This window comes from Phyllostomus discolor, chromosome 12 (assembly GCF_004126475.2).
Source record: "Phyllostomus discolor isolate MPI-MPIP mPhyDis1 chromosome 12, mPhyDis1.pri.v3, whole genome shotgun sequence".
NCBI classification, from domain to species: domain Eukaryota; kingdom Metazoa; phylum Chordata; class Mammalia; order Chiroptera; family Phyllostomidae; genus Phyllostomus; species Phyllostomus discolor.
Window position 1 is genome coordinate 76,782,461 of NC_040914.2, and position 20,138 is coordinate 76,802,598.

At 49.4% G+C, this 20,138-nt stretch overlaps 1 protein-coding gene across 5 annotated transcripts in view; it reads left to right on the top strand.

Moving 5' to 3' along the window:
- ZC3H18 (zinc finger CCCH-type containing 18) overlaps window positions 1-20,138 on the top strand; it is a 60,713-nt gene that overhangs the window by 37,056 nt on the left and 3,519 nt on the right. For 3 of the 5 annotated variants that reach the window (XM_028534767.2, XM_036012389.1, XM_036012390.1), the window contains 7 exons: window positions 12,432-12,623; window positions 13,644-13,769; window positions 16,260-16,364; window positions 17,647-17,790; window positions 18,244-18,303; window positions 19,452-19,612; window positions 19,861-20,063. In XM_028534767.2, the coding sequence (XP_028390568.1) occupies window positions 12,432-12,623; window positions 13,644-13,769; window positions 16,260-16,364; window positions 17,647-17,790; window positions 18,244-18,303; window positions 19,452-19,612; window positions 19,861-20,063 (991 nt within the window). The remainder of the gene's footprint in view (window positions 1-12,431; window positions 12,624-13,643; window positions 13,770-16,259; window positions 16,365-17,646; window positions 17,791-18,243; window positions 18,304-19,451; window positions 19,613-19,860; window positions 20,064-20,138) is intronic. The other 2 variants (XM_028534765.2, XM_028534768.2) reach the window with 1 other exon arrangement.

The following is a 20,138-nucleotide window of genomic DNA, read 5'->3' on the forward strand; positions in this document are numbered from 1 at the left end:
CATTTCTATGGTGATGTAGAGCATTTTTTCATGTATCTATTGATTGTATGTCTTCTTTGGGAAATGTCTAGTCAGATTCTTTGCCCATTTTTAAAAAACCTTTTGTTGTTTGTTTGTTTTTAAGATTTTGTTTACTTTTAGAGAGAGGGAAAGGGAGGGAGAAAGAGAGGGAGAGAAACATCAATCAGCTGCCTCTCATATATGCCCCAGTCAGGGACCAAACCTGCAACTCAGGCATATTCCCTGACCGGAAAGTGAACCAGTGACCTTTGGCTTTAAAGGAGGACATCCAGCCAATTGAGCTGCACTGGTCAGGGTTGTCCTTTCCTTATTGAGCATTTATGGCTCCCTTGTAAAATGTAAGTTGACCCTGTATGCAAGAATTTATTTCCGGGCTCTGTTTTATTCCATTTATCTATGTGTCTGCTTTTTATTATCTATACCATAGTGTTTTGATTACTATAGCCTTGTGGTATTGTTTGAAATTGGGAAGTGTGCCACCTCCAACTTTGCTGTTCTTACTCAGGATTGCTTGGCTATTTTGGGGTCTTTTGATGTTCCATACAAATTTTAGGGGGGTTTTTTCTAGTTTTATGAAAAATGCCATTGAAATTTTGATGGGAATTGTATTGAATCTGTAGATCACTTTGCTGGTAGTATGGACATTTTAACAGTATTAATGCTTCCAGTACATGAGCACAGAATATCTTTCTGTTTGTTTCTTTCATCAATATCTGGTATTTTTGTAGATATCCTTCATCTCCTTGGTTAAATTTATTCCTAAGTATTATTTTGGATGCAGTTGTAAATGGGGTTGTTTCATTTTCAGATAGTTTGTTATTAGTGTACGGGTGTGCAGCTGATTTCCGTATGTTGGTTTTGTATTCTGCAACTGTGCTGAGCTTGTTTGTTAACTCTGACAGGGTTTTTTTGGTGGATGAAACCAGGCAATCATCCCTTTTCTTGACCTTTTGATTAGACAGGCTCTTTTCCCGTGTACGAGTTGTATTGCTGAAAGTAAATGTCAAGACTGTAGTCTTTCATCTTAGGGTTATTCGTGGCTGCATCAGGACACTTAGTTGTGATAAGCTCCAGTTTTGACTGTTTCCATCTAAATTGCGATGACTTGACCTCCCCAAATTTGTTGTAATTTTTTTTATGCTTTCCTAACCTTAGGCAAAGTGATATTCTTAAATAACTTCAAGGGTAAATTACATATTCTAAGAGGGTTTGTTCTTTAAAAGGCTGCTTTGATCAATCTTTCTGTTACAGTAATCATTCTTTTAATTTGAATAGAAAAGCTTGATTTTGATCTTTCTGTTGGTCCTTTTGAAGACCCTTGCTGATAGAAGCCCTTTCCCCAGAAATGTGCAGTGTTTCCAGCATGGACTTGGCCCTAGGGCTGTGTTCCCCACTTGGACACTCCTCAGAGATGAGGCCCGGTGCCCTTCTGCTCACATTCACCAGCTACTCCCACCCCTTTGCTATTCATCAAACACATTCTGGCCTCAGCCTTTCCTTTGCCATTCCCTCTGCCCCAGTGTCTTCAGGGCTTTGCTCAAATCCCACTACTCAGAGAGGTCGCCCCACTCACTCTTCCTGTCTTCCCACCTGCTTTATTATCCCTCGTGGCTCTTACCGTCTCCTCATTCACTTATCTGTTATCACTTGTTGCCCTTCTAGAACAAAATCCCTGGTGGACACTGCAGTCTTGGGGCTGCCATTAAAGCTAGTGCTCATGAACATTTGATAGAGCCATAAATGAGTTTTTGATATGGTAGCAGCCTGTGTTTTTACCTTATGTGGCACAAGTGAGTGCTGTAGACCGAGTAAAATTGCAGGCCGAGGTCTGCAAACAGAACTAACTCAGCCTGCTTTCCAGATTCATAAATGACTGTTTTGATGCATATCCAGATCCCCAGTCTTGGAAGCAGAGACACAAGAAAGACTGGCAAGTGATGTCTAGGATATCACTGACCATGTAGCTCCGTGGTGTCCTAATCACATCAGCTAGTCCACTTCTGTGGTTTTGCAGTTGATAAGCATATTTACTGAGGCTCTGGACCCCTTCCCCAGCCCTTACTAACATGTTAGTCTTGCTTATTTCCAAGAAGCCAAGCAGTTCTTCCAAGTCAGATGTCTATTTCCAGCTGAGGGACCCAGGAGAGTGGTTTTATGCCTGTGAAAGTACATTTTAGAGAGCCATGTTATAGGACAGCCAGACAGGTCAGCTGGGCTTCTCTGCTTGTTACTAATTCATGGTACAGATGCCCGTCTAGTGCTCACTGTTATCTCCAGTATCGTCTGACCTTTTTAGAGTAAAGCGTATATGAATAAAAAAAAAAGTGATTTAAAAGCAGCAGCATTTATTTGGCCCCCAAGCAGCAGATTGCTGTGAACAGCCTCCAGAGCCTGTGTTTGCAGAATCATAGATTTGGAAGTGAGGAAAGTGACTCAGCTTAATTAGTAGGTCAGTGTTCAGGAAGCTTGACTAAATGAGTTCTTCCTAAAATCCCATGGAACTTTTCTCACCAAACTAGGTTGGTCTGTTCTCTGTGCCACCCCACCCCTACCCTGCATTTCTTACTTGGTTTGTCCCTTCTTTTCCTCTCCAAACTCTTAACTTGTGCTTCTGTGGGGCTCCACCCCTAGCACCTACTGCCATCAGCAGAGGTGGGGCACTCCTGTCACTTGATCTAGATTTAGCCCATCTCACTGATGCTAGGGAGTGTTGAACTCCATCTGTGATTCCCCTACTTGGAGCTCCATCAGCCTCACTACCAGCCTGAGGGCTGGGTTTTCACGAAAGCAGAATTTTCAGTGCAGCCTCCTGCTTTCTTTGCCTTGATCAGCCAGAGCTGGCATGACCACTTCAGGAGGTGGCTGGATTTCCCTGCAGTAATGCTTTTATATGATCTCCCTTTTACAGAAGAGCTCACTTATTTAGCCTCTGACAGGCTGGATGAAAAGAACTTTTCTCACCTAAAATAGGATGACATAACTACCTTAAGAAAGAGCCACTTGGGTGGCTTTTGTCTTTAACCACCGTGTGAGGACAGAATCTGCACCAGAAATCTTACTCGCAGGGTCTAATGGACCTAAGTAGGAGTGGACAATGCTAAACTGCAATAAAGTATGGTAGTTCTTCTGTTTCATCTGCACCAGTAAGAGCTTCAAGGCCAGACACCCCATTACCAGGAGAGAGAGAGGCGCAAACCAGCAAGATCCCAGGGGCTCCCTTCTTCCCCCGCCTGTCAGCCCTCTTTCCTGTGGTTCTCCTTCACCTACCCAATCTGTACCCATCTAAGACAGGTAGTTGGTGATCTGTCTCTCAAATCTCTACCTCGGGGATTTCTCAGCTTTTCTGTAGACCTCCCAGGCTGGATGTAGTGTCACTGTGTTTAGTGATAGCATCACTCTTCACCCATGTAACTACACCTTCTGAGAACTTTTGCTCACTCCTATACTGGTGCTATTTTTAGATAGAGCAGAACCTTTTAACAATAACCTCTATGTAATTCTACAGAATGCACCTATGTAAATAGGCGAAAATTCTTTTGTGAAACCTCTGTCTACTCTACAGCCAAGCCAGTGTCTGTGCTTTCTCTGTGGAGCTGAGGAGGGAAACCCGGACATTCTTTGGCATAGACAAATGAATTTCATTCTACATATAAGTAGTAACTGGGACCTTGCTGGAGGAATTTCTCAGACTACCTGTGTGTCTGAGATTTACTGCCACTTAGGGTTGAAATGGTAGGCTCTTCATTTCCTAGGATACTTGGTAATCCTCATAAGGAAGCACCTGTTCCCACCCCTTTTTTCACACTCACTAAAGCTTAGTAGTTTCCTTGTTTCCCAGATAGGTTTCTGGTCACCTAGGACTGCCAGCATCCTGTGCAAGGCCTGTCAGTGTGGTGTTGGGTGGGCTGTCGATTCACCTTCAGGGTTGCCCTGGTATTATTGTGCTAACCTGCAGGTTTCCAGTTTGAGGTACACCAAGGGTCTCAGGCTGGGTTGGGGGGCATGTATAGTTTTCTTCAAAGGGGTTTGTAACTCCATCACAAAGGCTCAGCTGTTCTAGGGCAGAGAGTACCTGGGTTAGAGAGGGTACCTGCAGTTGAACATGGACCACCACCCTGTGTGTTTCTGTCCAGCTCAGACTCACCCTTACAGCAGTGGCTGAGACTGTATGGCCCTCTGCCACCCCAGAAAGAAGGACGACAGTCACACAGTCACTCAAGTCTGCTCTGACTGTCCATGAGATACGTGTGTGTGTGTGTGTATATTCACACACACACACACACACACACACACACGGTTTCCCTCAACTTATGGCGACTTTTACCCTCCCTGTTTTCTCGGGCCCGACAGCCTCTCCTCTGGCCATGCTTAGCATGGTGCTGGGCCTCTCGGTTTCCTCTCTGCTTTGTCTCAGAGAGGCAGTGGGTGGTTTATCACCACCTTTCAGTGCCTTCCCATTGGTGTGCACATCTTACATTGTGAAATTCACTGATTCCCTGAATTTGAACATTATGAGTTGGGAGTGATTGTACCCAGGCCCCCATGGTGGTATTGCATGCATTTACTGTCCCGATTGTGTCAGATGACCACACCTGGACTGCCATCAGCACCCACGCAAGATGTGCATGACCTGGGGAAGCAGTGTGGTGCTATCCTAGGCCCTGTGATGGGCCAGTTTCCGCCTCCCACTCCATTCCCGGTTCTGTTGTTACCCTGCTGCTCCCTGGTGAGCCAGGCGGTCAGACTGCTCCGAGTTAGATTCCCCAGCACTTACACTCAGCTTCAAAACTGGCACTGACCTTTCTGTTACACAAAAGACTCCCCTGACAATTCAGTAAACCTGTTTTACCTTTCTAATCTCTCATTCTGCTGTATCCTGGGCAGAGCTTAATTTCTTGACTTGGAGAAAGTTCTTGTGCCCACAGCTTCTTTGAGAAAAAGTGTATCCTATTTAATTTCTTGGCTCCTTACACACTGAATTGTTCAGAAGTTGCCCAACTGTTTGATCAAGATGAAAAGATAAATAGTGATCTCTCGTGCATTCAAGGCTAAGTATAGACATCTGATACGGGTAGGCATTAGATAATACAGATGCATACAGATACAATCATGAATCAGACATTGTTAAGCCTGTTTGAACCTTACTCTGTTTTTAGGTACAGCAGTGTGTTTTCACTGTGGGGACCAAGGGTGGGAAGTGGAGAAATGAGTGGCATTAAAGAACCTAAGGCAATGTTCATATTCTTGGAAATTCAGAAAATGTATTTAAATGACAAGTCCTCACCGTGGAAATAGGAAGTCTTAATACACACCACTTGAAACAGCACGGACTCTTGGTGGTGGTGGTGGTGGTGGTGGTGGTGGTGGTGGTGTTCATAGTTACAGTTTTCTTAGGTTTACCTGCTCGTGATGAAGTTTAAACACATTTTGAAAATCTAAGGATTAAAACGACGGGTCTTTTCATCCCCAGGTCACACCTGTGATGACAGTCCTTAGTGTTGGTCCGCAGGCCCTTGGAATGCCCTACTCCATCAAGGCTCCCTGGTCAGGGTTCTGGGACTTGCTCTGGGCCCCGTTGATTCAGCATGCATTGCCATGTGCTGCAGGCCTTCTGCTCAGTCCTGAGAAAGACGCAGAGTTGAGAAACATGAATAGGAAATACAAGTCAGATCACATTCTTACTTATGTGTAGTCCCTAAGAGAGGGCCACACGTCATGGTAGACTTTGGAGGAGGGTTTACAGCCATCTGGGTGGATCATAAAAAATAATGATAGTCCTCTGTGGGGAATGCATGGGACTTCACGCAAGGTGGGCATTCCAAAGGGAGGAATGGATTGGGGTTTGGCATTTCTTCTGTTGGCAGGTGTCCACCCAGGTGAGCTGGGAATTGGAGCCTCCTGATTTGTATGGCTTGGGACAAAGGGGATTCAAAGGGAGTGTGCACTTGGGGTCCAGGCAGGAGGGGCCACCAGGATAGTCCAGGAAAGGGGCATGGCAGCCCCAAGCGTACCTGGGGACTTGTGTGGGCAGTTCTGCTCAGTGTTAAGGGAGGTGAGCAGTGTTAATGCTCCACAAAGGTTCCCGGATGAACTAGCAGAGAGGAGCTGCTATGAATGGTGTTGTGTTTCTCCAAACATGACTGTGAGTGAGGTCGGTGAGAAAATCCACATGTTTCAAATTCCCTTTTCTTGTGTCTTTACTAGATGTTTAACCCTTTTGATTTCAGAGGAGAACCTTTAGCCTATTTATCTTTTTTTTTTAACCTTTGACCCCAAACCTGACAGCTGGCTGGTCGGAGTTTCCAGATACACTCACTGTGGCGACCTTGCATCATTGGTACTGACACCTCTGGGCTGATGTAAGATGTGAGCTCCTCCTGAGTTGACTCAAGGCCCCTTTGTTGTGTGTTGTTACGACATTTTTGTTTGACAGTCATAGAGCAGCTGACCTCTGCTCCTTGGGGACTCTCTCGGTGGCCTTGAACAAAGGATCAGCTGCCTGGGAGATAAGGCTGTGTCGTAGCTGTGCTTAGTTAAGGCCACTTCCTCTGTCCAAGATTACCAAAGGGTTTTTTCCCCCTCTCAGTTTAGAAGTGTTTATGCAAATTCCAAATCTATTCTGCCAGCTCTTGATGCCAGTATCCCTGACTGAGATCTTACCTTGCCAGCTGTTTCCATTCAGCTGGGTTTTCTTCCTGTCCACATCTTTAGCTTTGGTTGGTGGCATGTGTAAAAATGGTGGCAAGCCTGCTCTTCTCCATTTGGGTGTAGTTTGTTTGTCTTTCTAGTTTTCCAGGCTCTCATCTGGGGTATTGTCTTCAGGGAGAGAAGCACTTCAGCTTTGGGTGTCTTGGGCTCTCTCAGAAAGCAGAAGCAGCCCTGCTTCCCTGCCAGTGGGTCGAGGCACCATCATGACCCCACTGCCTGAGCAGACTTGTCTGGCCACCTTGGGACCAGGGTCATCAGTTCCACGGTCAGCAGTGCCAGCTTCACCAGAATTCCAGGGCACATCAGCCTAAGCTCTGCCCCTAGTTATTGCTCCCTTACTAACTGGGTCGAGTTTAATTTGCTCCAGTGCATAGGACAACACCTGCTGGCGTTTCGTTTAGAGACCATTGAGGACTGACATCCATGGCATTGTGCTATTCATGAGCTACGTGACACTCCAGAGCCTTCAGTCAGTGGGCAGGGGCGCTTTCCTACTCCTTGCAGGTTTTGTTTTGTTTTGTTTTGTTTTTAGATTTTATTTATTTATTTTTAGAGAAGAAAGAGAGGGAGAGAAACGTCGGTGTGTGGTTGCCTCTCACGCACCCCCTACTGAGGACCTGGCCTGCAACCCAGGCATGTGCCCTGACAAGGAATCGCACCAGTGACCCTTTGGTTCCCAGGCCGGCACTCAGTCCACTGAGCCACACCAGCCAGGGCTCTTTTGAGGTTCTTATAACAGATGACAACACATCACTAAAATTATTAGTAAAATTCCTGAGAGTATGTACTTGTCAAAAGTATTGAAAGATTTTCTTTGCAGAAATGGAAAAAAAATTAAGTAGCATTTGGGGTGTTTCTGTAATAAATGGAAACCATGACAATTTAGGAAAGTTTTAAAAACTTTCCTAAAAACTTAGGAAAATTTTAAAGTTTTAAAAACCTTCTAAAGAATAAAGAGAAAGAGAAGAAAAGCTGGCCTGTTGACAACTCCTGCTGTCATAGGTTGGCCACACTCCCAAACTGAGAGTTTAAGAGAATACCTGACTTTGCCTCTTCCCCTCTGCCCTTCCCCAATATAATGTGAACATTTTTCTCAAATGGAATTTTTTTCATGAAGTTTTTATTGATTATTACTTAATTCAGTCATTCTTTTCAAAACATCTACCATTAAGCCCTGGTTGGTGTGGTTCAGTGGATTAAGTGATGGCCTGCGAACCAAAAGGTCACCGGTTCGATTCCCAGTCAGGGCACATGCCTGGGTTGCAGGCTGGGTCCCCAGTGGGGCACACCCGAGAGACAACCCCACACTGATGTTTCTTTCTCCCTCCCTTCCCCTCTCTCTACAAATAAATAAATACAAATTTTTAGATCTACCATTACAATAGATGCTTTAAGTTTTGCATCCAAGTCTGAAAACCTTGCTTTCTGGTTTGGGTCTTCCAAGTCTGGGGACCGAAACCACTTGGGCCTCCGCACATTAGTATTTGACTATGATGGCCTACAGAGTCACTCGTTAACATAGTGATCCCTGAACTTCATTTTGTGCCATCTGCATGATTTTTCTATATCCGGGTACCCCCAACATTATTAAAATACTTTCACTTTTTAAAGTGCAGTTGTGGCCAGGCTTGTTACATCAGGGGAGGGCGGGTGGCCCCGGCAGTTTGCTCCATCTGTGTAGGACTTGCACTGGGGGTGATGTGTTCAGGCTCATCCGTGGCACCAGCCCAGAAAGTGAGAAACTTCAGGGACACCGCCAGGCCTTGTTCTAACACTGTTAAAGGAGGCAGCTCAGTTTGAGACTTACAGTCTTATGTTCAGAGTGAATGGCAAATTCTTTCTAGTGAGGAAATGTTACCTCTAAGAAATTGTGGGGGCCTGTGTTGGCCACCTCTCTGTGGCCTGAGTGGTTTTCTTTTCCATGCTGTGATGGGGTCAGGGTTCGGCATTCTTTCTCCTCCCCCTTCACTACAGCAAGAACTTTCAGTACTGTCACGGATGCATCATGAATTATTCCCTTGGTTTCCATCTCTTCCTCTCTCCCTGTGTGAGAAGAGCTGCAAGCTGACAGAGCTGGGCCACTTTGGTGACTAATGAAAAGCCTAGTGACCAAGGTGTTCCATTTCCTGTTGCATTTTTAGAACTAAAATGACACAGGAAATATAAAGGTGAAAGCAGCTCCCAATGGCCTGTGACAGGCTGGGTTTGTCAGACAGGTTTTGCCTCCCTCCTTCCTGGATTACTTTTTCAGAATACGCTTACAAGTTTGTGTGCTCATATGTCTCAGGGACTGGGCCAAGGGAACAGGGATTTTATGCCTCAGTTTAGGGCATCCTCGGGGCAGTTTTTAAATGGTGGGTGTTGCTTCTGGTTTGAGACTCTGGGCAAATGGTAGGCATAGAAATTTCTAGTCAGTGGATTGATTGATTTTAAAGTTCTGAATGTATCAACAGGCAGTGGTTTTTATATGTTGTGGTATAATGTAACCAGATGCTGGTCATAGCAAGGCCAAGATGGCTGAGATGCTGGTGGTGGCAAATTTGTAATAGAACTAAAAATCTACCCCCAAAAGGTAGAAAACTATTATCCTGTGCTGACATCCATGAAAAGAGACATGAATATAGCAAGGGGATATTCATAAGTTTAATCACATTCTAATCCAAAGCCCAGTGGGACTTGGGGAGCAGGGTCTGGATAGTGTTACTAAAGATCTTCTGTAGATCAAACTAGGCAGGACATACCAAGCAATCTTTGAAAAGTAAGAGTATTGGACATTTTAACTACAGATGTTCCTCGACTTATAATGGGGATCACATCCCAATAAACCCACTGTAAATTAAAAATATTGTGAGTCAGAATTGCACTTAATACATCTAACTACCAAACATCTAGCCCAGCCTGCCTTAAATGTGCTCAGAACACTCACATTAGCCTACAGCTGAGCAAAATCATTTAACAAAATGAATACGCTGTAGCATCTTGGTTATTGACCCTCACAGTTTCGTGGCGGATTAGGACCTGCCCCTGCCCAGCATTACAAGACAGTATATCGTGCCAAATACCACTAGCCTGGGAAAAGATAAAAATTTGAAGTAGTTTCTACTGAATGCGTATTTCACACCACCATGAAGTTGAAAATAAGTTGTGAACCATTATAACTTGGGGACCACCTGTATATTGGTGACCTATCTGCAGATACGATTCCAGAATGGGAGTAGATCAGTGGGAGAGCTCAGCCCACGAGCACTTCCCCTCAGAAGAACTTTTATATTCATCAGAAGTGGCATCACACCACAAACCGTTTGCAAAAGAGAAGCTGGTTAGCCAGTGCTTCGGGAATGATCAAAAGAAAGAAACTCCGGATCAACTAGAAGAAAAATTCGAGTAAATGTGACTTGCAATGGGGGACTGTATCAGGCTAAAGGAAGCTGCACAGGAGAAGGGAAAGGAGTTGCTTTGACAGTTGAAGTGTCATGCTCTGTATGTCAAACACTACCACCAAACACCTTAAACAGCAAATAGCCTGGGAATGGGTTCCAGTTCTTCATAAATGAAGAGCTTACTAGAAAGCTGGCCAAGAACGAGGCAGACGACCAGAACTCACAGGTGCCAGGAAGCGCAGGAGACAGAGCCCTACAGCCCTGGGCGGTGCTGCCGGGAACAGACAGGAGCCCATTTCTGCACGTGCAGTTGTTGGGTCCCAGTCAAGCTCATCGGGTTACAACTGCGTCTGCAAAATACTGTGCTTCATTTTAGCATTTAGCGAGAATAGCATTTGTATGGACCACCCAGACCTTGAGACCCTTGTTCTTTCTAACACAGTTGCCAGGATTTGGGTGTTATTTTTATCTGGTGATGCTGATGGTGCTTCACTGGTAACACAGGAGCCCAGCATTGCTGAGAAGGAGGTAAAATGGGCACCTTGTACTGGTGAGGCTATCACAAGTCACTTTCACTTTAGGGGCAAATGTGTGACAGTTCACCACAAACTTGTAAGATCCTTATCTTCTTTGACCTACTGGTTTCACTTTTTTAGGAATTCACCCTTTGAAAAAAAAAGATGTCTATGAGTTTTGTATTTAGAGTCATTTTAATGTTATTTGTGGGGGGGGGTATTTTTTAATTTAACTGTTTTATTTTTTGTTAAAGATTTATTTATTTTGGGGGGGGGGGAGAAAGGGAGTGAGAGAAGTATCAGTCAGTTGGCTCTTGTTCACTCCCAAATGGGGACCTGGCCCACAACCCAGGCATGTGCCCTGACTGGGAATCCAGCCCGCGACCTTTTGGTTTTCAGGCTGGTGCTCAGTCCACTGAGCCACACCAGCCAGGGCTGTGTGTGTTTTTTTTATGTAAGTTAGAAACAGCTAACAGTGTAGAAATGTTCAGATTACATGCACCTGACAGGGAATTACCACACAGCCAAGAAAGACCTGGTCTCCACCAACGGATACCTTGAAAGAGATGCTCCCGCTGCCAGTCGAGCAGTCCCAGGCAGGTCCCAGTGTGTTCAGAGGCAATGTGAGCACATGTGTAAGTGTGCATCACGGAGCATGAAAGACAGGTGGGAAGGGAGAGGTGGGAAGGAGAGGTGGAGATGCTAACTGCTGGCTGTCCCTGGAGAGAGAGAGAACTCTGCTTTCTGTATTTGCTAAACATTTTAAATGAACTTAAAATGTTGTGATTAATTTTAAAAAACCATGGGGCCAGCAGGTCCCTTCATGCCAAACCCCTCTCGGTGTTTCTGGGACCCTGCAGTCGGCCCATGTTTTAAGTGGGGATGCTGAGGCGTGTAGGGATTTCTGTTTCTGTGGGTGTTTCTGGCTTGGTGCTGAGCCTCCTCCCAAGGGCTGTTAGCTTCCCACTCCTGCTTTCTCTCCACCCTGAGCTCCTGGGCAGCAGTGGGTAGGTTCCCACAGCCTGTGACCACGGACAGCCTCCCTCAACTCCCAGGTTCTCCAGTGCAGAGAGTGGCCTTTGTGTTTAGGCTTTGATTTGATTCCATTCCAGGTGGTCTCATCTGCCCACCTGTAATCAGCGTTTACACAGTCCTGCCAGGATTGGGGAGGAATTGCCCAGCAGACTGTCCTCCCGCTAAGCCACCAGCCTTCAGTCTTGACACTTGCAGTTAGTGGCTATTGTGTAGGAGCTCCTGTGACTTTCTCTGGGCCACTTTCTCATCTCTTCTCCCTGGGTTTTCATCAGGATGTTCTCTGTGTTGATTAAACTAGTCTTTTAAAGACTTGGGTTTGATAATTCCCAATTCTAATGCATTTGAAAAAAATACTTTATTACCCTTTAATTTTATAGGTATTTATTGTGTGCCTACTGTGTACCAGCTATAGAGAATATGTGTTAGATAAGGGTGACTCCGTCCCTGTCCTTCCCAGAGCTTGGAGCAGATAGGAATTCAATAAGTAATTATTCTCAAAAAAGGAAACACCAGTACAGTTAGGAACAGTGAAGGAGAAGATGGGTGTTCCCCTCGAAAATAACACGTGTGAGCAGAAACCTTTTATGGAGAGAACTATGCGTGTCTTCTTTGAATAAGTATTGTTGTAAGTGGAATATCTGCTACCTCTTGGAGATGACCTTTTATTTTTTAGGCATTCCTCAAAAATCTCACTTCTCAGTTTCTTTCACAAAATAGCAATACTGCCAAATGGAAGGTGACCTGAGAATTGCTAACTCCTCTGTATTTTTAGCCGTCAAACTGAGCCACCAAAGAAGGAGGCAGCCTCTACTGGGCCACAGGTGAAGCGAGCAGATGAGTGGAAGGACCCTTGGCGCCGGTCCAAGTCTCCCAAGAAGAAACTTGGGGTATCGGTTTCCCCTAGCCGTGCACGAAGGCGTCGAAAAACATCAGCCTCATCAGCCTCTGCCTCCAATTCCTCCAGGTAAGGAGGCGGGGCTGGTGCGAATGGCTGGTTCCTAAACACCACAGGAGCGATGTACCGTAGTGCCCTGGGGAAAAGTCCGTAGGACTAAACAGGCATCTGTTAGTTTAGTCAAGGCTTAGTGAGTACCCGGATGCTGGAGCCTCGGCAGCAGACAACACCGGCACTTGGAACCTGGGTTCAGCCTCACGTGTTGAGATCAGCCAGGATGCGGGTGGCTCAGCGTGGAACACAGACCTGGCGGGTGAACCAGGGCGGGGTGGGGGGTGTTTGTGAGGGGAGAACGCTTGTCTGGGTCACTCTGGGAGAGACACTGAGAGGAGAGACCTGCGGAACAGGACGAGTCATCCAGTCAGTCAGTCCGTTTCTCCTGCAAGGTTGGGTTAGCAGCTCTGAAACCTGTATGTGCACTAGCTCTGCCCAAACAAGTGAGGAAGGTGTGGATGGTGAGAGCTGGGGCTCCCTCTGCCAGGGAAAGGTGTTATAGATCGGAAAGGGGGCATCCAGGGCAGCTGCAGTGTGCGGCCAGGACTGGGGACATCAGTGTGGATTCAGGGTTCACTGTGTACACAGATGGACAGGTAGAGAAATACACAGATCTGTGTCTGAGAGTCAGACACATGCACACACGGCAACCGTGTCCTGGCTCTGCACACTGAAGGCCTGGGAGCCGTGTCCCAGCAAGTGAGACACCCAGCATCTAGGTCTTGGTCTCCAAACACCATTCCCACTAGAAGGGGGATGGGACTGGAGTGTGTCCACCAAGGTGTCCAAAGGGTGGGTGTCTCTGTGTCTGTGAGGGGGGGTGTATCTGTATGTGCACCTGTGAGGGTAGTGTGTCTGTGAGTGGGGGGCTATATGTGGGGGGATGTCTACCTGTGTACATCTGTGTGAGTAAGGGGGTGTCTGTGTGTGAGTATAGCTGTGCCATCCGGGCCTGAACCCAAGGACAGGCACCAGAGGGCAGGGCAAGGATGGAAGAAGATCTGGCCTCTCCTCTCTCCCCCTTGGATGCTCTAGGTCATCTTCACGGTCCTCGTCCTACTCGGGCTCTGGTTCGTCCCGGTCTCGGTCCAGGTCCTCATCCTACAGCTCCTACTCCAGCCGGTCTTCCAGACATAGCTCCTTCTCAGGCAGCCGGTCCAGGTACGTCCCCAGGGCTCGGCAGGGGCAGTGAACTTGGGCACCTCTGGGTGTGGTCCAAGTCATGCCAGGTCACCTGCATGATGGCAGATCTCTCTCCTGACGGGGTTCTTCCAGGTACTGTTGTTTCCAGAACAGTCTCAAATTCTGAAGAATGCACAGCAACGTGCCAGCTCACTGTAGACTCTGGGAGATCGTAAAACACAGTGCACGTCAGGAGACAGTCAGACACAGCACCTGTGTCAGCCTGCTTTGGGGTGTGCTAAGTCAGAAATGAGGCATCACACTCATACAGAGGCCCACCCACACACGCACGTGTGCTTCTCTGGGAAGCACATCACCAGATGCCTGGGGACTAAATGGACCAGTTTCCCCTGTGGTGGCCTGTTCCCCCACGGTGGCACCCCTTCCTGGCAGCCGGTCTTTCTTGAGGAAAGTTGTAGAGAGGATCAGAGCAGCAATAGGTCATTGGAGCTATATTGAACCTGCTGGTCAAGTTAATGTTTTCAGTGGGCTGTGGAACAAACAGATAACATGGGGACCTGTTTTCCATGAGTGTTGAACCTTGTGCATAGCAATAGCTTTGAAAAAGAAAAGGAAACTTTTTCTTAAGGGTTTCTAGAGGGTCAGCTCTGGGCCCTGGGGCCTCATGATATTCCTGCTGGAAGCTGAAGCAGTACCCAGGGATTATAGAACAGCTGCCGGTCATGGGGCAGTCATGGAACGCTACCTGTAGGAGGTGAGGTGAACGGCAAAAGAGATACTGAGCAAGGCATCCACCGTGGGGGAAGTCTTGTTTGTGGCTTCATTTAAGGAACAAGGCTGGTAAGCTATGGGAAGGAGCCCAAGGCCAAGCTGGGAAACTTGGAAATCACAATTATGTGGGGGTTACCTACACTTTTCCCAGTGTATGTGCAGTGGACGCTGGGAGAGCCTGAAAAGAAAGCCCCGTGACATGGAGTCTCTTAAGTCAGGGACAGGGCTGGGGCAGCTGTGACAAGGCCCGAGGCTACAAACAGTGGGAGAAAGAACCATCATCAGCCTGGTGGGCTAGCCAGGCTCCTCTCGCTGAGTCAGGCACGGGGCAGGAGGGGCCTCAGCACGAGCCGGAGAGAGGCGGTGGGAAACCGGCTGTCCTTCCCGGAGGTGGACCCCAGGGAGGATGCTCGGCCTCCTCATCACCCAGTTCTAAAGAAACCACTCAGGATCCCCAGCCCTGGGTCCTGAACCAGTCCCAGGATATTTTCAGCTTGGACATAAATTTGTTGCCGTTTCCACAAAATCAGGTGCACTTTCTTCACCGCCTAGCCTTTTCCTTGGCTTGTGTTTATACTGCACCGATGTCTGGCTGGGGCCCGTTCTAGTGTCCGTCCATCAGCAGCCCTCTTGGCCTGGCTCCACGCCTTGGCTGGCTCCTGGGACAGTCCTGCGGCCCCTGAGAACATGAGCAGAGTGCCTCCCTGCAGCACCCCATGTGGGCACTGGCTCTGCGACGCCTTCTGAAGAATGGGAATAGGGAGGAGGGGATTCCCAGGTGGTGACTTGGGGCTGCACAGTGTTGCTGACGCTTCTTGGAAGTGAGCCTGGCATTCCTTCTACTCCTGGCAGGCTGCCCAGCCAAGGGCCACAAGTGTGAGGACAGGAAGAGAAATGGGCATTTCTCCTGTGTGTTTTCACAGTGCCGCATGTGTGACTGCAAGAGCCTGATCTTAGCTTAGCTGGTGGTGTTGCTTGGCTGAAATGTTGAAAATCTTACAGGGCAGTTTCTAAGTAGGGAGTAAAAACAGCAAACCCTTAAACCTTTCAAAGGGTTGCCTCCTGTGTGGCGTGGTATGAATCCTGGGATGGTGAGGCAGCAGCCGGTCAGGCCACGCCTGTTGGGACTCCAGCCAGTCCAGCTCCCCTTTCCTAGCGCTTTGTCTGTCCTACCGGCCCGTGCAACTTGTGTCCAAATGAGCTCATCGCAGTGTCCATCAGCTGGATCACTCCCCGAGCCAGGCCAGTCTCTGGCACATAGCACCACCATGTCTGCACGTGGGCCTGTGCTGCTGGCCACTCTCAGAGCCACCCCACCACCACCAACCTCCAGCCCACCTGGGTCCCGGGTGCCTGGCGTAGCCTTCCATTTCTCCCATGCTGCCGCAGCCCACTCAGGCTGTGTGTCTCCTCGTCAGGGCTTCATTGCAGCATGGAGAGCAGAGCCTGTGCCCTTCCCATTGTGCTCACAGAGCTAGCACGCCCCTTGGCTCAGGGCCTCAGAAGGACTCACCAGTGGGGTCACCAGCTGTCCCCTCAGCAGTCTCCTTTCCCTACATACAAGTGATGTAGTTTATGAAATGACCTAGAACTTTCTGAAGCCCACATTTAATCCGAGGCCAACAAGCAGGAATTCACAGTGGTCTGCCCTGTGAATTTGAAGCAGCGTCCCAGCATGCTCAGACTCGGACCCAGGCACTGTGGCGGTCCCTCCTCACACCTCTGTTTGCTCCCTAGGTCCCGGTCCTTTTCCTCGTCCCCGTCCCCATCTCCAACGCCTTCCCCACACAGACCTTCTGTCAGAACCAAGGGGGAGCCAGCTCTGCCTCCTGGGAAAGCAGGGTAAGTGCCCAGCCCTCTCCCTCCCTCCTGTCACTTGTGTGGAGAAGCCTGAGGGAACATAGACAGGACTCGCGGCGGTGGGCGTGTGGACCCAGGGGCACTCACAGCGTTCATGCTCCAGCACCGCTGCTTGGAGGGTGGTGATGGCGATGCCCCTTGGGGTTCCAAGCAAGCGCAGCACAAGGATGTCACCAGCTCTGCTCTTACCAGGCAGGCACTGGGGAGGTCCCCTCCAGGCCCAGCCCCAGGGCTGTGTCACAGTGGTCCTTCTCAGAGACGTGACCCACAGGAGAGGTTAGAAACATCTAGCATTCACACAAACACCTGACGTGCAGTGTCTCCGCCCCGGCACTTCGAGGCGGTTGGTGGTTCAGTGGACCCTGCCACCTGAGGGGCAAGGGACTGGACCTGCGCGCCTCCCGGCCGTCCTTGCCATCGCAGGCCCTGCCTCCTGACTTGTTCTTCCAGCAGCTACTTGTTTCACAGGAAGTAGCCCTGCACCTGCTGTATGGCGGGCATTGAAAATTTGCACCCTGCAGTTTTTCATCTTATATGGAACGAGAAAACTGCCTCAGAAACATTTAGGGAATCCTGAGCAGCTCACTTTTAAAAATGAATTGTATTGAAGTATAATTCATATCCAGTGCACCGCATCCATCTAAATTGTACCAATCAGTGGGTTCAACAGGCCAGTCCAGACACTCCCTGCAGACACGGTCCATCCCCTCCACAGCTGCACCCCCCCAACCTCACACCGGGGCTTGCGCAGGACGCCCACTTTGTCATTTTCATTGGCACAGATCTGATTCACCCCAGCACTGGGCTTGCTTTTGACCAAGACCTTGCTTCCCACTGAGGTCACTTTGTTGACAGGGTCTCAGACAGGCCCATGCTCCGTGCTCCCTCTGAATCAGGAGTGCTCACCACCACTAAGAAACTGGCAGAGGGTTTTCCCACACTGATGGTAAAAAAAAAATGGGGGGCTGCTTTCTTTACTGCAGTGTGCTTTCCACATGTGAGTGTGCCCCAGCACCCTCAAGGGGCCATCCCCACGTGGGGGCAGGATGTCGGACAGCGCCAGCTCCCTGCTATTCTCCAGGGTTCTCAGATGGACCCTCGCCGTGCCGCCTGTGAGGGGGAAGTAGGGCTGCTGCTCTCTAGCGGCTTCAGAAACATTCCAAGAGCCTGGTGTGACGTGGGATCCACAGCCCACCGGGCCTCCCTGTGACATGCCCTGAGCTGGGCCCCTCCACCAGGTCTGACCTTCCATCCTATCAAACAGAGAGAAAGCAGTGAAGAAACCAGCCCCACCTCCAGCTCCACCACAGGTCCCCAAGACCACTGCCCCCGTCCCCGAGCCCGCCAAGCCAGGAGACCCTCGGGAAGCCAGGAGGAGAGAGCGACAAGCAAGGACCCCCCCCAGGAGGTGAGCAGACCCACGTGGGGATTTCCGTATCTTGGATGCCTAGGCTAGAGGTGGGGCCACTCCTGGGCAAAGCAGCCTAGGCCAGGGATCCATTCTGTCCCTGATCTGTGAGATTTTGTCTAGTCCTGTCACCTCACTGAGCCTTGGTGTCCCCATGAGTGCAGTGAGAGGCGTGTGCCCATCACACTGTCCACCTGGGGAGGGAGGGCTCCCTTGACACCCAGAATCTTCCCTGGAAAGAGATAGTGTGGGGATGCTGTAGAGAAGTTGAAATGTCTCTTAAGAAAAAGTTGCACTTAGGAAATAGGCCCCAACCACTTCCGAATCTGTGGCAGGTTACTGGCTAAGCATCTGTCTCGGGCCAGTGACTAGCCCTGGTTCTGAGGAGAGACTGTGTCTGCCCTTTTCGATTCTGCAGAGATGTGAGTGGCGGGACTTTTGGTTGTGTTGCAGGCGGACCATCAGTGGCAGTGGCAGCGGCAGCAGCTACAGCGGCTCTAGTTCCAGATCCAGGTCACTGTCAGCATCTCTCTGGCCCCGGTTCCCGTCAGCTTCTGCCCCTGCTCCTGCCTCCCAGTCAGGGTCTAGGGACCTTAGAAGAGGTCACCTCAGGTGTGAGCTTTCCTTCTCCCCTAGGCAGCCTGTGGCCATCAGTCAGTGCTGTCAGGAGCAGCTAGCTGTCTGTCTCCACCGAGTTGGAGAGGAGAGAACAGACTGACACTCGTGTAGTAGGGAGCCTGCCCCAGGGGCTCCAAGCATGTGAGGGGCCCAGGTGCCTTCTGCCCCACGAGCCCTTGATGGGCTCCCAGAAGCTGGGCGCTTCCAGTTCAGTGGGTCTGAGAGGGGCTGGCACCGAGGCTTTCTGCTTGTTCTTGTGTGGAGGGCTGGGCGCAGCCCTGCTGTGCCGGAGGCAGCCAGGGACTGCCAGTTCTCTCAGATCTCAGAAAGGAAGCAGAAAAGAATTCTGCTGTTCGGGTGTTTAAAAGGTTGGCAGTATCGAACCAGTCCTTAGATTCCTTGAGTCAAACTTTCTTTTATTTCTAGGCAGCAGGTGGTTTATATATATTTGCCCAAATCTTTCTAAATAGGTTTAAAGGCCTAACTTTTAAAAAAGTGTTGAGCTCCCTTTCCTTGCCACACCCTGTGCTGGTGTCTGATGACCTTAGGACACTGTGGTGGGGGTTTTCTCACGGTACAGAGATAGCGCTCCGCAGAGACTGATGCAGCAGCTCGTGCATTTCAAGTCCTTGTGCAGCATGAGCTGGGACAGAACCAGGGGCCAGTGACACTGGCTGTCATTTTTGAGCTTTCCTGACACATGCCATGGGTTAAAGTGGTCTCCCATCTAGTGTCTGGGGTCACTGCAGGTGGAAGCTCTCCCTTCGTTGTGCATTATTAACCGGGACTCTCAGTTCCGTGCTCGCTAACTCTCGGGTCGCACTTAGTCATATGCCTTGCCCAGCAAACAGCGTGAGCATCTCTCTGCTATGTGGCACCTTTAAACTACCTTGGGTTCCCTCTGAAATTTAAGGTTTGGTGGGTACATGTCCCCTGAAACTGGGAGTCGGGAAAAGTAGACGTCACCCCTGCCCAGGGCCTCCAGCCCCAGCCCATCTTTTGTTTGGGGACACGCGGGCACAAACAGGCTCGTACGTGTCTAGGTCCCTGAGCGTGAGCAGCGTCTCCTCGGTGTCCAGCGCCACGTCAAGCAGCAGCTCAGTGCACAGTGTGGACTCTGACGACATGTACGCCGACCTGGCCAGCCCTGTGTCCTCAGCCAGCTCACGGTCCCCAACCCCAGCCCAGACCAAGAAGGAGAAAGGTACGGGGGCTCCTTGTGCGCTGGTGTTGTGGCTGCAGAGGAGAGGCTGGCCCTTTGTGGAGAGAGGGGTCGTGTAGCCTCTGTCAGCACTGCGTGCAGCTGGTCAAACTGTGCAGTGACCTCCCAGTTTCATCCCTGCACACACGTTGCCTGCTTGATAACACACCCCTCCACCGAGCGGCACTCGGTGCAGTGTTGGTGCAGTGTTGGTGCAGTGTTGGTGACCGTGACCGAGCCCTTCTTGTCAGCAGGAAAATCTAAAAAAGAAGACGGTGTTAAAGAGGATAAGCGGAAAAGGGATTCATCCACACAGCCACCCAAATCCTCGAAATCTTCCACAGGCAGTAAATCCTCCCAGCAGCCCACAACCCCCCAGCAGGCACCCCCTGGGCAGCCCCAGCAGGGTACATTTGTGGCACACAAAGAGATCAAGTTGACACTGCTGAACAAGGTGAGGCCGTAGGCTCTTCTGGTGGGAGCCACAGGGAAACACGCAGCTCGGGGTCATCCTAGGACCGAGACCGAG